Here is a 17,852-nt window from a genome sequence, read left to right on the forward strand (position 1 = left end):
TAAAACTGAGGAAATTATTGTGGCTCTGAGGACTACTAAAAAGAGCGTTACCTAGTCTTACAGCTACGTGCCTACCATTAGAGCACACGCATTCAGGGTGCAGTCTGACAAAGAAGAGTGGCCTTCTCGGAGAAGGGCTCCCTCAGCGTGGGCACTGTGGAGCGCTGGTCCTTGGCAGTCCCCAGACCTGGGCAGCTTGCTCATCATCTCCGGGTTCGCCTTCTCTTTACACTCCTCAGACATCACCTCAACATGCAACACTGCCCTTTACTGATAAGATTTGCTTTCCTTGAAGGAACACTGCCTTGATATTTCACAGTGATTCTTGAGTATTTCCATCTCCAGAACCCTCCAAAATACTATCCCTATTTAATATTTAAGGTGACAACACAACATTCAGATCTTAAACTTCACTCTAGAAACTCTATCCCTTCCAGTTTCACCAGATTTCTTTAAAATCCACAGGCTGTATTTTAACTCTCTACCTCTCCTGAGGTAGACACCCACCAGAGTTTCACCTTTTCATTTCAATCCTGAATTGATAGTACACTTACAGGCAACACTTACTGGTTCAAAGACCCGCAAAAGACAACAGTAAAACTGAGGTGTAGCTGGTGAGATTAAAATAATTGCAATGCTCACGGGTCTCCCCAAAATGCAACACTTCACCCATCTCGAACAAATGCTCTCAAACACTTCATTTGTTTTGGCCAAAATAAGACTGCAAAATTGAAAGAGCGAAGAAACCCTACTTACGTATTATTTAATGGGAAAAGGGTTAACACTACTGATTGCCGTTTTACCTAAGTGATGTCTCTGAACATAACCAAAGATAATGTCTTTCAAGGCGCAAGAAACGGTTCAGTTTCAACTGTGAAAGAGCAACAGCCTATCAAAAACAATAAAAGCTTATTATAATTAGCAAATCATTTGATAACAGTAGCAGGAGCACTTTCTGCATTAATTTTAAAAGTATCTGTGTGTTTCCGCCACAACTCCAGTACAGATTTCCAATCTGCCTTGAATAGAAAACTGAATCAACACCAGAAAAAACAATCCCACCCTGCACTATGAACTAGAATAGCTGTAGAGTTCTGTAAGATACCAAGCTTGCAAAACAGCATACAAGGAATTAAGGATTTGTGTTTCATTGATGTTAAATGAATGTTCCATCAATGGGTAGATAGTACTTTCCACATGTACACATACAAGCACTTCCAAGGCAAACTACAGTAGATAAAAAGCAGAAGATGGACAGCAAACTCATTTTTTTCAAAGCTAATTTTGACTTAAAATTGAATCTTCTGGGAAGGAACACAATCGCTAGCACTACCCCCTGCCAACTAGCTTATGAAGCAGAACTGCAACTGACTCACAAATGAGTTATTCATCCATCCTCCTTCTGACAAGCAGAAAAAGTACATGACCACAGCTGACAGAAAAGAAAACAGGACTGTAACAGACAGATTCAGGAGGGTAAGAAGGATAATTTAGAAAGCAAAGATGTTGTGATAGAAACAATTACCTCCTCTTGCAGAATGTAGTGAGGTAATAGCAATAAACCATTTTTACCCACTCTTAAAATTCCATAAATGAACCAATAATTAGTGCTGTACCACAAATCAAAAAGGCTATAATTTGTACACAACACAATATTTTCTTTGAAAATGCAAAATGACACATTGGATTCTCAATAATATTTTTAAGACTTTTCAGATGAAGCAAAACCAGTGCAGGTAGCAAACAAGCAATCTGAACTAGCAGAAGAGAATTTAGGAGGAGGAAAAAGCTTTGTCTATAAATGCAAACACACACCACAAGGGAACAGAGTTTAGCAAGTACATGTGGGAGTTGAATAGAACCTACCCTCCTAAACAGGTGCAGCTTTGCTGAAATATTTCAGATAGCAGTATTCACATTTTAAAGTGATCAAAAGCAATTTCAGTTCTAAGGGAGGTCTAAGACAGTAACATTCACATAAACTCCCTGAGAAGACAGCAGCCCTGCCCTACCATATGGTCTGACACGGTTCAGCATATGGGATTGGTTGCAACTATTTTCCTTTCCCCCAAATTAGCATTAAAATGTAAGTGATAGCTTCAATTAGAAATAGAGCAATCTGAGCTCAAAATATTAAATTAGAAGTAATTCAGTATTCTGAGATGTTGTAGACACCAAAAAAAACCACAGTTTGTTGGTATAAATATAATTAAGATTGAGAAAGTAAATGAACACATAAATAAATCAATTTCTTCACTGCTATGGCACTGAGCAATATTTACTACTGGTGCAGATTGAAAGAAAAATGTTTATGACATATTCACAAGAAAGAATTAAAATCGTTCTCAGTCTCTTAGCTCATAGCAAAAAGGTATGATCAGAGAGGGTAAACTGCCTTCTCCCATTCAAAAAGCCCCATTAACTAAGAAGAGTGCAAACTGGAAATCAACTTGAAAATGCCTGCTTTTCCCTTTTCCTTCTTTTGTGCCTTAACAGAGGATTTTTGGTTTCTTTTATGGTTCAGCTTCCTTTCATGGATACTATAGTAGTATTTTAATTCTGAATGTATTGTCTACCACCAAATGGGGATATAACTTGATATCATAAGATCAATACCAATTGACAAGAACGAGAGATGGTATGAACAACTGGTATTAAAAATCATACAGCATTTCAGCATTTCAAACAGTTATATTACATTAAATGCCCAGATACATTATAACATAGTTTAAAAAATATGTCTTACTTTCCCATCCAAATTGCGTAGCTTTCAGGAAGTTGTGGAACAAAGAGTATGGATCTTCCAGTATCAACATCAACTGCTCCAAAGCAGCCTGCTTCAGTCACTCCAAAAGTCCAGTGAAAGTAAGATTCCTAAAATAAGATGAAGTACATTCTTAAAAGAAAACTCTCACTTCCACCAACCCTAAAAATACAGCGTGGCACATGCTATTTCCTAGTTCCATGAATTTGAAAGAGGTCATTTTTGCTTTTGGAAAGGAAGGAAGGGAGTTAAAGCATTTCAGAACAATTAGTTTTAGTAATGCAAATCCCTCTGTTGACTATTGCAAAGGATATGAGATTAATAACCTACACTAAGAAACAAACACCACTTGACTCAGGACAATAAATATATACAACATAATAAAATATATTTCTCCAACCTAGAATTAGGGCAAATAGCAGCACAAAGAAGCAATCACGTTACACGAGTGGAGAAGGCAAAAACAGAGTGCAGATTCATTGGGTTGTGATGGCAGAGTCCTGAAGTAAAGACTTGGCTTCCTCCAGAGAAGAGGAAGCTGGCCAAGTGATATTCCGCATTAAGAACAAGCAAACAAACAAAACACCGAATAGAACATAGAGATGAATTTTGACAAGACAAGACTGGTGTACACAGGCATACACTCTGTTACCTTGAAAGGTATATTAATCTCCTCTAAAAGCAGACCAGTAACTACATTAAGACATTCACTATCTAGATTAGAAGACAGAATTTATTCTTTTTGTTTCTTCATAACATACAACAGTTCAGCTAAATTCACAAAACAAAGTGAAGCAGCACTGTAGCATTCAACAGAGCAGTGGCAATGCAAAGCACACAGCATTGCAGGAGGAGATACAATTAGAGCTGAATTACGCCAACTTTTCCAAAGACTACAAAAGCATTTAGCATGACATTAACAAGTTATTCAGTCTTATCTGTGGCACAAAAACACACAGGTACTTTATAGAAGAGTCCAATTTGAAAATATACATTGTGGTAATTTCTAAAACACATCCTGTTATGTGGAAACCACTATTTGTAAAAGCTTTGAATACACTCTTCTGTGAATTAATTCAATTTCTAGCACTGAGATTGACAGTAACATGCTGCAAAACAGAGCAAAGCTTATTTTTTGGTGATAGACAGGACTGAAAAAAAAACAAGTAGTATTTAGTTTCTATCTTTATGTTAAACCCTGACAGGCAGTAATTTCTTGAACAGATTTAGGTCCATTAAACCAGATTATAAACCTGCACAGTAAAGCACTGAAAGAACTGGAGAAAGTAACTCCAGACTGAAGAGACAAAGTCACAAAAAAGCTAACAGACTTAAGTGAAGCAAAGTAATGCAAATATGCACACATCTCTGAGATAAAGGGAAAATAATAATAAAAGAGTTTAAGAATCAGGCAATTCAAGGGCCAGCATCTTAACTGATTCAGCTCTTACCTGGCGAAACACAACACCAGTATCAGTGCAGTACCTCTGGGTTTCTTCCCCACCTTGCAGCAGAACAACAGAATTTGCCTGGACATCCTTGTTCTGTTTCAGGCGATCACACAGGCGTCTTCTGTTCAAGGCAAAAAGTGCTGCAGGCACTTTCAAGGTCTCATTTCCCAGCCAAAAGGAGGGCCTAGAAAGGATTTTTTTTTTTAAGTTGACAGTTAACACAAGACCAAACAATGGCTAGCATGATTTAGTGGCACAGTGTTTGTTATTTTAGTATAGAAAAGGAAGTTTAACTCAAACCCTACAAACAAGATGTTAATTGTTCTAGTGGAATAGATGCTGTATACAAGCATTGCTCTCTAACTACAACGCATGGCATTATAGAGAGAAAATAAAATACACACATTACTCATGAGTGCCAAGAAAAAGGAGCTGGCACAGCTGATACAGCTGGCTGCAGCGATAGCCTATAGCATGTCACAGATGTCACACTCCTCCAGGTAAACCAATGTGAAAAGGGGATGCAGAAAGTGACAACAGCCTCGGTCTGCTGAGTAACAGCAGAACAGAAGAGAAGAAAATGAGTTCCTGAAAACAGAAGTGAAAGGTTGCATTAAGTCTGGCAAAACTCCTTCAGCAAGTCCTTCTGGGAAACGCCACAGGAGCTAAAACCAGGACTGCAGAGGAAAGATGGCAGATAGCAGGTGTAGGATGACAGAATTTCCAATATTCACATCATATCCATGTATTTCTTTAACATATATGTATGCTTGCACTTGTACAAACAGCAGCAGTTTCAAGAAGTGCCTGAGCTCCCGCCCATGGCCAGCAGTGCTGCTGCGATGACTGCGACCCCATCGCATTTCGCTAGCTGCTTCCCACAACTGGCTCAGGCAGCACAACCTGCTGCTGCCACCCAAGAGTCTGGATATTTCTAAAAGCTTGTACTCAACAGGGGCTCAACTGAGAGAACAAGGTTTAAGACAAAGTTCTTTTTAAAAATGGTTATTAAGTAATTCAACTGTTTAAAATACTACAAAAAGTACTACAAAAATATATAGCTGATTTGCTCACATTTGTTACAGGTCCATACTTGAACCTTTTGGAGCTATCTCTAGAAGTAGTGTAGCTTGTTGTAGGATTTGTTTTCATTCATCTGAGAAGAAAAGAATCTTATAGAGCATTCTCCTATTTTATGTTTGTTAAAACAAAACAGTGATTTGGAGCTTCAACACTACAAATGAATACTGCTTTATCAATAAAACCCTAAGATTTAATGCCCATTTGTCCAATCTACCTCACCGCTTACCTTATTGAGGACACCCTTCTGAATAGCCAGATGGTCACTTTGTTATGTTAAAATGACAAGAAATGAACCACCTATGAATTTAACCTTAGAGAACCAGAGTAAAATTTCTTAACAGTTATAGTTTTCATGGAAAAACTGGAAAGTAATCTTTGATCTATAGCTGTATAAAATAACCTCCTGAAAGACTTTATCAGCATCAGAAATGTAAACCCGACAATTTCTTACTGCAGACGCAGCATAAAAGAGCTAATAAAATATTTTATTTTACTTGTTTATAACTACTTGATATAACAGTGTAAGTCATTTTAGAAGGTGAAAGACTTCTCTTGCTAATCCAGTTTTAAAACTACCTGTCTAGGAGTTTAGCTGATGATGCACAAAACTCAAATGTGATTATTTTTATTACTTCTCCCTCCAAACCTGACAACCCCAGCAGTATGGCAGGTGTTAATTACAAGGACTGCAGACAACCTATTCTGGCACATTAACACAACATGGAAGCCCAGCTTAAGCTTTCATTTTGGAGTACCCACATCTTAAGGATGAAGCAAGTTCATACAATCCAGGCAACAGCTACTTAAAGTCTTAAATCAGATATTGAACCTTAAACAAGTTAGGACAAGGCTCTTCAGATGCAAAGCAGCAGCTTAGCAACTCAGTCTTGCATCCAAGCAGGATCATCCCTGAAGTAACTCCATGCAGGGGCTTAGAAATCATACGCTCACCGTACTACCAGTGTGAAAGAAAAAGGCAGAATCAGCTACTCTTACGCCATACATTTCTCTTAGATGCTTGTGTATGATTAAAAAAAGTTTCTAACCTACACACACATATACACAGACATAGATTCTAGCACAACCTGTACTGGGTTTTTTTGTTTGTTTGAAAGAAAGGAAAAAAGACTCTTCAGCTGTAATTTCACCCTGTGCCTGTGCACAAGGTTGTTGGTTTTTTGTTTTTTGGGAGGGTTTGTTTGTTTATTGGTTTTAATTACAGCAAAAAAGGCTCTGATCTCCTTCCTTTTCCAGGCCTATTCTCACATCCTGGAGCTGATACGAAGCTGCTGCAAAAGCAGGTTTTCATCTGCATTAAGTTTACTATGAATGTTTTTATTGGGCTCAAAACTTTTGGTAACTAGAAACAGACTCAAGGAGAAATAGTGACATCAGGCTGCAATTGTTACTGATAGCTTCAGTAAGCCACATTTAACACTTCTTTTACTGTCATCCTAATACTTCAGTGGAAATGTTTTAGTTAAAGATGCAAAACAGTTGTTTTTCTGCACATTTGAGCTGACTCCCACAGCAAAACCGTGTTCTCCCTTATACATAAGAGATCCTTCCCTCTCCTCTTTGAATCTGATATCACAGCTTTAAGCAACAGCAGAATCTGGCCCTATGCTGCTGCTTTAGACTTGCATTGTTTTTTCACCTGCAGGGCATTGGTCTCTATTTTAAGGCTGCCAAAACAGTGACATTAGCTGAGGGTCCTGGATCTCACAGTAAGGTTTGTAGGACCAGAGGGCTGGGCTGAGCATTTTTGCAGATTCTGCTCAGCTCCTTGGATTCACCGTCAAGCACGCGTACGTAAATTCATCCTGCATGCTGGCTAGGCAACAGACCTAGACTCCAGATTGAAGTTCTGCAGAGAAAAACTGACAAGTTTCAGGGAGGACTAGACTTAGAGAAGCTTGCTTCCTCCTCACTTTGCTCTCTCTTTCCCTCCTCTCCTCCTGCAAACCAGCTGCACTTGCATGGAGTTACAGAGGGACTAACAACACAGTGAGGCACCCAAACCTCCACTTCACCAGCAGAGGCTGGATTGCTCTATACGCACGACACCACTGCCACCCTTCCACACTTCACGCAGGCTGCTCTTTTCACAGACTAGCAGCTACACAGAAACTGAAGTAGTACAGCTCTCTTAAGATGAAAGCATGGCTCCACACCTGGTTTCTATTGCAAATAACGACTCAGAAAGAGCAGCGCTCTCAGCATTCAAGATCGCAACAACTGTCTTCAAATACAGGCCTCACCATGTAACCACTGCTCTGTTGTGACCATTATTCTATTACCAACTACGAAGCACCATAGGTTATGAAGTCACTATTGCCTTGGTCTTTTTCTCATATTCCTTCCTGCCCAACTGTTAAAAAACACCCTGTGCCTAGGTAGCACCATCTGCACTAGTTTCAAATACAGGAAGTCAAGCTATGCCGTGGAATAGGTTGGATGGGTACATGTATACGACTGCTTCACACATGCACCACTCTTATGTATAAGGAAGAACACTCTGAAAATACACATGCAATTCCATCAGCGTAAAACCTATACGCTTACCCCCTAACAGTACTATGGCAAAATTCTTTCTACAGGGGGAATTACAAGCATTCAATCTGGGTGAGCGGTCTCAAACTGCATGAGCAGTTAACTTCACACAAGAAATATCAGAATTTAATTAGTACAATACATCTGCTAGTCCTTCAAGATCCATTTCTTCTGTTAGCATGAGGGACACTAGCTTTTCCAGCCACAAACTCAGCTTAAAATTGTATCAGTCACTTCAGCATCTTTCATTTGGACTATCTCACCACTTGTAGTGCTGCCAGCACCCACATATTGCTGTTGAAAAAGGAAATGGTGGAATCTTTCTGCCCAAGAGTGGAATAACAAAGCATTTACCATCCATTGTTTCCTTATATTTAGACCTTCTAGTACAGTGTTAAGTGTTTGATAACAGGTAATGAAGCATACTTAATGCAAACACTACTTTATGGCACACACATCTTCGAAACTATGCAAGCTTCTGAAAATAACCAATAAAGCAGGTGTCAGAAATGGCTTCTTGGAAGACCAGATCAACTGAAGTTCAACTCCTCCATTTGCATTAACCAAGTACTTGGCCTTACTCAGTCTAGTAAAGGCCTTCCACAAGAGCTGACAGTTTCCCTGCTGCTAGTCACACACAGTTTTTATCATCAGTTAGGCCTAAGCCCACACAAGAGCTTTTTTATTTTATTATACTGGAAGTGAACCACATTTAAAATACACTTGTCTCTTTAAAGGATCTTTTTCTTTGCCTCAGAACTGTTGATTTTCAAAGATCATTTCAGAAGTTCTATATTTCAGAGAGATTACATTTTGTAACTTTATGAAGCACCTGATGCTTAATTTTTGTGTTGATGCAACCACCAGAACACGCTAGTAACAATGAATTTTATTTTATTTCTGCTTTTCCCATCTTTCACTTAACCTTCTTGTTCTTCTGCTTTTTCAGAAGAAAACTCAGACTGCAGTTTCTATTCTATGCAGGTCACTGAGACAGGGTCCAGCTATCAATGGAGTCAAGAAAATACTGAAACTATTTTTTCCAAGGAATTTTCATTTGTTTATTAAATAGGTCTTCTCTGTTTTGACCTACAGCTTGAGTCATCATCAGCTTAATTTCTCCTCAATGTTTAAGACTCTGTTGCCACATCAAATACATAAAGCGCAAGAGGCCTATGCTAAAGCAAACCAGCTACATAAGGAAAACAGCAAAAGCAATCACTGCTATTAACGGTGCAAACTAGATGTTTTCTTTAGTGCCAGCTAAGAACTCTTCGTTTAGTAAGAAGTAACTAATCTAACAGTTCTAAGTTACTGCCCTGTTTGATTTCCTATGTACTCGCTTTCTTGCGGCATAATTTTACTAACAGCTGGAACCGGCGCTGAGAGCCGGCGAAAAGGGAGCCCGTGGCGGACCCCGGGGAACGCACGCGCGGAGGCGAGCTCCGCGGGACAGCCAGTCCCACCCAAACGCGCACGCTCCAGAGCCAGGCCCCAGAACGACCTCTTTCGGGCCAGTCTGAGAAGCTTCTCCTCCCCCCACACACTTTGATACTTTTTAACAGAACCTTTTTAAATTAATGAAAAAAACCGCTTAACCTGTCAATAAAACGCGTGAGGGACCAGGCGCCCTGCGCGCACGACCGCCGCCAGCCCGCGCCCCGCGCCGGCCGCCCCCGCCGGTGACTCGCTCCGGGCCGCCAGCGCTCTCCCGCCCGGGGGCGGCCGAGCCGAGCCGAGCCGCTCCCTTCCCCGGGCCAGGCCGGGCCGGGCCGGCGCGGGCCGCAGCAGCGCGCTTACCCCGCAGCCGCAGCCATGTTGCCTAGCCGGACTTCGCCTGTCACGTGAGGGCGGGGCGGGAGCAGGCGCCCCGCGAGGCCGGGCCGGGCCGCGCCGCCAGGGCAGGGCAGGGCAGGGGAGAAGAGGGCGGCGCCGCCGCCGCCGCCGCCCGTTCCGCTCAGCCCCGCTCCCGCCCGCCCCTCACACAGCTGGGCCGCGGCCGTAAAGGGGCCGTGAGGGGCTGGGCCAAGGGCCGCAGCCGGCACGGGCCCGTCGCGGGTGTGCGAAATGGCCGCCGCCTCACCCCGGGGGCGTCCCCCGAGGCGCCTCGCCCGGGCGGGCTCCCCTCGGGCGCCTCGCCCCGGGGGTGTCCCCTGAGGCGGTTCTCCTTAGGTGCCCTTCCGGCTCAGGAGGAGACGGGGGTTCCCCATACCCATCTCCAGGCCTCGGAGCACTTTCCTGTGTCGTCCCCTCAGAGGGCCTGAAGCCAGCAGAGCCTGACCCTGCTCCCTGGGCTCCCGTGACTCCTCCGCACCCGGAGCTGGTGGGGGGGTGGGCCAGGGGCTCAGGAGAAGGCCCCCAGGCTTTCCTCAGGCCCTGATGGGCACGAAGGACCGTCACCCTCAGGACAGGCTGTTGTTCCTCATGTCTGGCTTTCATACAGGATTTGTGGAGAAAGAGACCCAGTGAGTCTCCTCAGCTGTGTGCTGAGTGACTTTTCTTTTGCATCTAGCTCCTTGGGGAACCCTTTGCAGTTTCATCAAAAAACAAGAGGCTTTATAAGTACCTTATATTCCTTATTATACCTTATATACCTATTCTGGCTTCTTTTACAAGAAACACCCATTCAAACAATATGTTTACCAATGGCCTTCAAACAAGGTGTACTGTAGCCAATCCAGTTTTTTCACTGACTTCAGTGTGTTGAATTTGTTCCTATTCACACAGATTTCTTCAGTGTCAGGAAAGCTTGCTTTGCTGCCACTGTTAGGACTGGAGGGAAAAGACTAAAGTCTTCAGGTTACTCTTCAGATACTAATAATGGCTCCCAGCTTTCATTCTTTCCAAATCCCCCTTGCCCACCCATACAGTATTGCGATTCTTAAAAAAAAAAAAAAAAAAAAAAAAGAAAGAAAGAAAGAAAGAAAGAAAGGTATCCTGTCTTGTAGTATCTGTTCTCCAAAGCAGGTTTTCTGGCTTCTTTATCCAGCTTATTTTAATTTCCTTATCTCTTCCACTGGGTCATCATGCTCTGCTTCCAAAAACAGTCCTTGAGAGTTAGAAGAGTTACCTCTATTGTATTAAATCTCAGTAGAAAATAAGGCTCCATTCCTTCAGTCCTTAAGAAAAAAAAAATGTTTTATTTTATGTTATTTGTTACCTAAAACGTCCTGTTCTCCTGTCTTAGGATTTGAGGGAATAAAACTTCTGCAACATGCACAAATTAAACTCGCTTGCAAGGTGACTATACTGGCAGCCAGCTGAAATGCCAACCACAGAAATGATACCGGCAGCCAGATTGGGAGCAAGACCAGCTTTATTACACACATAGATAATGTTAATTCTCTCCTTGCACTGCATTTGACTCTGCAACTGAGATAATTCAGTGGTAGACCTTAATGTCTGAGAGACTAGTTTAGAGCACTTCCCTCTAAAGATTCGACTGACAGTTATTGTCACTTATCTCCCAGTAGGACTTATCTCCATGGTAAAGATCATTTTCTCTCATGTTGAAGGCCTGATTTTGCACTGCTGGCATCTTCAGAATTCCCACTGTAGCTGTTTGGGTATACAGGAGATGCAACATTGCAACATGTAATGGGATTCTGCCCTGGCCAGAATTTTGAGACAAATTTGCCTTGTGAGCACACCAAAAGCACATTAATGGCTCCCAGTCTTTAAGGATTATTCAAACACTGAATAGAACTAACTTGCTCTTAAATAGTGAAAATTCAAATCTGCAGAATGAGACAAAGCAGAACAAAAACAGGTTAGAACACAACCTTCCTCTGTGTGCTTGCAGCCTTCCTGAAGCCTTGCTTCGAGTCCAGCCAGTGTCTATCTAAATTACATGGAGCTACATACAGTTCCTAAGGGTCCCTGGGAAAATTTCATTTCCCTCACCTCCGAGGCTTAGCCTTCAGCAGTTTTTCCTCCTCCTCATTCCAAGCTGTGCCTGTCTTCTACCTGCTGCACACTCCTGAAAGTCCCCCTCTCCAAGGAACATGGGCAATTCCCCCATGGAAGGAGGATCTTCCCCGCCCACGAGGGTCCCTTGTGCCTGAGCCTACGGGAGCCTGGCCAACAGGTCCGGCTGATACACTAAATGGCAGCAAAAAGGAGACACCATCTGTCGCAGAGCCCAGGATGTGAATCAAAAAGCCCTGCTCTTATCACTGGCGAGCCCAGCAGTGTTTCTGGTTCAAGCATTTTAAAACTATGATTCCTTTGTACCCCTTTCATGTTGTAGGACTGTCTCTCTCCTCAGGCTATGCTCTAGTTAGCCAAAAGTAACTACATTGCATGAAAATCTCTTTTTATTCTTATCTTAAAGATCTAAATCAAGGCAAATTTTCTGTCACAGGCATTCATCTGGCAGAAAAGGCTGCAGAAAAGCAGCACATCGCCTGGTAGAAAAGGGAAGGTTACTGTAACAAGTGATCACCTTACACTTAGACAAGAAACCAGCATTCATAAATTGATACTAGTATTTTTCACTTTTCTATCGCTGTTCGTCCCTCTGTATTTTACGTTTCTATCCTGCTGCTCAAGCAGAATCTAAGAGTTCACCTTACTGTCTCAGCAGCTGCAGTCAGTGCCTTTGTAGCTTCTGTTCCCTATTTAAAAAGAAATAACATTAGGTAAATAAACTTTCCTTTCACTGTTTGAAAATCACACAACTGTTGTGAATACAGGTCAAGCTATTTTCCCCTGATTTCACAGCACAATAGATGAAAATTCAGTGTTACCAGGGGCAGCTGCAGTCCCAGCGTGGATTGGGTGAAAAGCAAGGATTCTGTGCTCTGATCACAGCATGTAATACAGGAACACCCTTCCCTTTTGCTCTCTAGCCCAGACTGTGTGTCGGAAGAAGAAGAAGAAATAATCCCTGACCGCTACACAGCGCATCAGCTCCTCTCCCGCTTTGGGAAGGTGCCATGGTCAGAGACCTGAGGGCCTGGGACTGCCACAAGGGAGCGCAGAGCCAGCATAGAGCCACCATAACACCCTGAGAACCCTTCACCGCCAGCATCATCCCATCAAGTGGACAACAGGGTCTAATGCTGAGTGATTAAGGTCACCTTAGGCACTCTTTAGTACATCCTTATGTGGATACATAATTTCATTACAAGTTTCAGGTGATTTCAAAAACTTCTAAAACATTTCTGTATTACACATGCCACCACAAATATAGAAATAACAGAAAAGGCTGATTTATCAGTGCAGAGATTTTTCTAAGTTCAGCTTGATCTGTTTTTCCACTAATATTTCCAAAAAATTTTGGAAGCTGGTGTTGCTGGCTAAGATGTTCTATAATCTTGTTCAACTGGGATAGAAAAGCACTATTTAAGCATAGAGCAACAGATAGGTTTTGTAAGTATGTAAGTGAAAATACTTATACATATTGTAGAATCAGCTATTGGTCCAAAGTATTTATATAGATTCTTTGGCAAAGTGTGTTAATACTGTTTTTTTCATTGAGTTACTATACATGTATTCCTAACATTGTATGACTGAAAGAGATGCACGTTCTGTCTTTGGCTGATACAATAGCCACATGTCTTTAACTTGGAATTGAGATTAGAAGGCCCCTTCAAAGTAACATATTGAATAAAAGCATCTGCCTTTGGCATTTTCATGATGAAACATTTTTGAGTAAATTTTCCCACAAGCTCTGAATTTATACTGTTGTATTGATCTTTTGGATCTTGAAATAAAAGTGTGATTTTTCCAAAAGCCTGCTTGAACTAAATTATTATAAAAGACAAGCAAGGTAAAGCACTACATTGCCTCATTACTCTCCCTGTTGACTTTCACTTCAATGTAAGAAATTCTAGTATGATCAAAATGTGCCCATCAAGGATTTGAGAGTCTAATGTAGTTTCTCAGTCTATTGATTGATTTTTATGAATATCTATAATTTTATTTTTGTCCTTGGGGGCAAATCCTTAGCTAGTATAAACTGTCATTGTTCCATTTAAATCAATCTGCCCATCTGTATTTATAAGTTGCTGTCACAGGAACTATTATCTCTTCAAATGTGTACAATGGCAGTTCTATCAAAACTGCTCAGAAGACTATTCATTTTTGTGGGGAGTTTGCTCTTTTCTTTTTTTTCAGGAATTACTGGTCAACATGGTGACACCTGTAATGTTTCTCTAATATCTCTGGCAGCTTGAAAGAAATCAATTCTTCTGTATTTTGCTTCAATAAAAGCAGACTCCTCAGTGATCTTCAGTGTGCTTGTTCATACAGTGTATATAATGGCTTTTTTTACTAATACATGCCAGTGTAGACATAGTTTTTACCTCTCTGTGTGACTTTTGCATAGGGCACACTACCATGACTCCTGAGCCAAGTGTTACTTTGATTTTTCCAATAGTTGTGTGCTCTTACACAATTTACCAAACATGCTTCATGATGCCAGCATTGCTCAGTAATACTTAATTGTCGGGTATAAGAGAGAAGCTGCTATACTGTATTTTCTTTTTTAGAATTGTAATTAATTAGTATGACAGGTGAACACTTCTGTTTAAGTAAACATTTTATAGGCAGTGGTGTAGCTGGTTTTAGGACATGAAGATAGTATTACTGCAGCTGGTACTCCAACAGCATTACAATGTTACTGCAGAAACATTTCGGAACAAAATTGTTTCACATTACTCATGATTTATTGCCTCAGCATTTTTCATTTTAAAGTGCACATCTGTTTTCTACAAAGAAGAGTGGCAAATTGGCTATATTTTGAAAGGCAAAACCAAATTGTTACTAATGGTAGGCAGAGGTGCTTTGTTCCCTTTTCACCTGCTATGGGAAGAAGCTGATGAAGTTACTGCACTGTGTGACAAAAAAATTTGTATAGCCTGCATTTTTGAACATATGACCAATTGCGTAATGGAAAAGCATCATTTCTCATGCAAGTTTCCTGTAATACCACAAATTTTGCTGAACCCTAACAATATATTATACAGTTGTAATGCAGAACATGCTTACAAATCTTAATTTTTCTTACATTACTCTCTACATAATATACTCTCCAACCAGTGCATAACAAATCAGAAAACAAGCTTATGATTTGCTTATGTAAATATTTTCTCAAAAGATTAATGCCTTTGAGCTTCTGCAGATTATGATTCATATCTTCACGCTGATTTAAAATCAGTTTTTCTTTTTTTGTTTTTTTTTTTTGTAAGAAAATCATCTTTAATTATTTACTGTGAATAGGGAAAGTATTTTCCACTCTAAGATCTTGCATTAAAATTTTAAGCCACTGGTTTATCAAGATCTGTACTTTGTTGATGATGAACAAATTGTTCGCTCTTACATAGACAAATTAGAGTCATCTATGAAGAAAGTCTACTAATCTGGAACAAGTTAATACATTTCTTTTCAGTTTTTGCAGGGACATTTCCTTTTTCTACTTAAAATAATCCTGCCATCCTTGCTAGCAAAGAAGGACCTGCTTCTTATGAGGATGCCTGCTAATGATGGAAACAACCAAGTCTACAGCTTTTCCTTTCTTGCGTTGTTCCCTTGCGCAGCGAGGGTAGGGCTGCAACTGCAGAGCGACAGGGTGGTTGCCATGGAGTCACATGCTTGCTACAGTGTGCAAACTCTTGGTGCAGCCATTTCTGGCCAAAAATCATTAGTGTTCCAGCCCCAAAGTGAATACAAGGATTAGTTTTCAGTGCCAACTGTGGAAGATTAGATATACAACTTTCTATTCGTATAAACTACTCATCTAATCTCTTTTTCATCAGACTGCAAATCTAACCCAGCTGGCTCCTGGCTTCAATTTAAAAACAAAGTGATAAGCAATTGGCCTATCTGATTATCTAATCATATTTTATGTCCTGTGTGATGACAGCAATGTTTCAGTTTGGTCAGACCAATTATGCTGCCCTGTATCCAAAGTCCATTCCCATAAGAAAGCTCTAACATGGTATTTTAGGAAGGAAAGGAGGAGATTGTGCAAGAATATGCTGAAGAAAGAGAAGATACAAAACAAGAGCTTGTGAATCAGAGAATCCAATTCTTTCTTGAACTTTAAAGAACAGCTATTTCACCCAATTGCTCTCTCCTCCAAAGACAAAATATAGCCTTTCTTCTTGGCAGTGGAAGCTATACCAAATGCATAAAGTGGCCTTCTATCTGCGCAAAAGATGTTATACTCTTCTTAGCCTTTTAATAAACCAACTGACCAGTATTTATTTTAAAAGCAGCTTCTATTTACCTATATTTATTCAATGACTTCCAATTGGACACGGGTGCAAGACTCCCTTTGTTGTAGGGACACCGAGCCCCCGCGGAGAGCACGCTGGCTGCGTTTTGCACACGCTGCCTCACCTTGCCCACCGGCAGGCTCCCTGCTGAGGTTATGCTGGGCACAGGCACTTACAAAGCTACCTGCACACACGCAGCTTGGGCAACAGAAATAATATCCACAGCCACTGTCCTTTGCTGCCTAGGCTCAAAATTCAAATACAATTGCCAGTTTGTCCCTTCATCATTGTGAGCACAAAAGTGATTTCTGAGAGATGTTTATCTGTAACTCTGTCTCAGCTTCTGTTTTGCTAGATTATCCGGTAGTTTGGTACACGCTCAGACTGCTGCGAGAACAGCTTCGCTTGGTTTCTATCAATCAGCATTAGGAGTGTTCATGTAATTTGGCATGAGAAGATTCAGAAAGGAAGCTCAAAGAACTGGTGTGATTTAACAGTGTGTGTGTGTGCGTGCACGTGTGGGTATTGTGTGTGGTATTTCCAAGCATCCTGTATTTCAGGTGGCATCTGTCTGCATTCTTGAAAATAAAAAGACTTGTACAATTTCACTAATGTGGTGCTACAGCTGTGCCATTTTTTCCTAAGCCCTGACAGGCGTCTCTGTTTGTACGCAGGGGCTCTGTTTGAACCGTTGCCTGGTGTCCCTGCTTTTTGTGCTGCCAGGAGAGGTGTTTTGTTTTGTTTTGTTTTCATTTTAAGATGTGGTAACTTTTTTTGCTACTATTACTGCTGACAGCAAAAACTCTTCTAGCTGTTCATATGGCCAGCCAGAGATAAGGAATTCAGTTTCAGAAAATAACGAGGCTTCTTGCTGTGTTTCAGACCTGGGGAGATCCCAAAGGGCATCCACGTGCAGGCTTTGCCCGTGGATGCAGGCGAGGTGGGGCTAGTGGGAACTCCGCTCCCTCGGGCCTTTTCCTCCACACCCAGCTCCCCTTGCCATGAACAATTGGGGGGTTATAGAAGGTATAATGCAAGTATAAATCAGAACAGTTCGTGTATTAAACATGACATAGTAGTGCTCAGTTAGGAGCTGACTTTTTTATTTTAATTATTGCCAATTGCATCCCTTACGCTGTGCAGCACCTCTTTTTTCCAGTCTTCTTTTGCATCTGATTTAGTAGGGGCAGAAGAACAATAACATTTGCTGCTTTTCTAAGTCTGAGAGGAGAGGTAATTTTCACTTGTTTCCAAAAATAAAAATCCCCTCCAAGGATACAGAGAGAAGGAGAAATCTGCCCAGGCTCAGGACTCTTTCTGCAGTCAGATGTTAGGGCATGTTGATACCCTCCACCACCTCCTCAGTGGGTCAGGGCTCCAAGCGGTTCTGTCTCTGCATGGAGTTCACCCAGTTTCGCTTTTTGGAGGGAGAATGGGAATGCAAAATCTCTGAGTCACACCCGTGAACGCAGCCCGATGACAGCCTGACTAATGTTGCTTTGACAACACCCAATAGATTTTACAGAGATTAAGGTCTTGTCAGAAACTTGTCAGCAGTAGTTTAGGAAATACTTACTGAAGATTTGCAGAGTTAACAACTCTGTGGGTGTTTGCTGTTTGGCTATCTACATAAACAAAGAGCTGGTGCAGCTGGAATAAAATCAGCAAAGTTGTTATTAATTTAGACTCTTCGGACATGTCTCTGCTTCAGGCACAGCAGTGACTACAGTGGGGCATGTTGATACCCCAGCTCATTTTAAAGCACCTAGCTTGGGACAA

At 41.4% G+C, this 17,852-nt stretch overlaps 1 protein-coding gene across 1 annotated transcript in view; it reads right to left on the bottom strand.

Moving 5' to 3' along the window:
* PEPD (peptidase D) overlaps positions 1 to 9,752 on the bottom strand; it is a 140,851-nt gene extending 131,099 nt beyond the window's left edge. Inside the window, exons 1-3 of the mRNA XM_062586556.1 lie at positions 9,652 to 9,752; positions 4,216 to 4,399; positions 2,747 to 2,874 (exon numbers count right to left, since the gene is read on the bottom strand). Of these exons, the coding sequence (XP_062442540.1) occupies positions 2,747 to 2,874; positions 4,216 to 4,399; positions 9,652 to 9,668 (329 nt within the window). The 5' untranslated portion in view covers positions 9,669 to 9,752. The remainder of the gene's footprint in view (positions 1 to 2,746; positions 2,875 to 4,215; positions 4,400 to 9,651) is intronic.
* Positions 9,753 to 17,852: the final 8,100 nt, after the last annotated feature.

The sequence above is a fragment of the Rhea pennata genome, chromosome 13 (assembly GCF_028389875.1).
Source record: "Rhea pennata isolate bPtePen1 chromosome 13, bPtePen1.pri, whole genome shotgun sequence".
In the NCBI taxonomy this organism is placed as follows: Eukaryota; Metazoa; Chordata; class Aves; order Rheiformes; family Rheidae; genus Rhea; species Rhea pennata.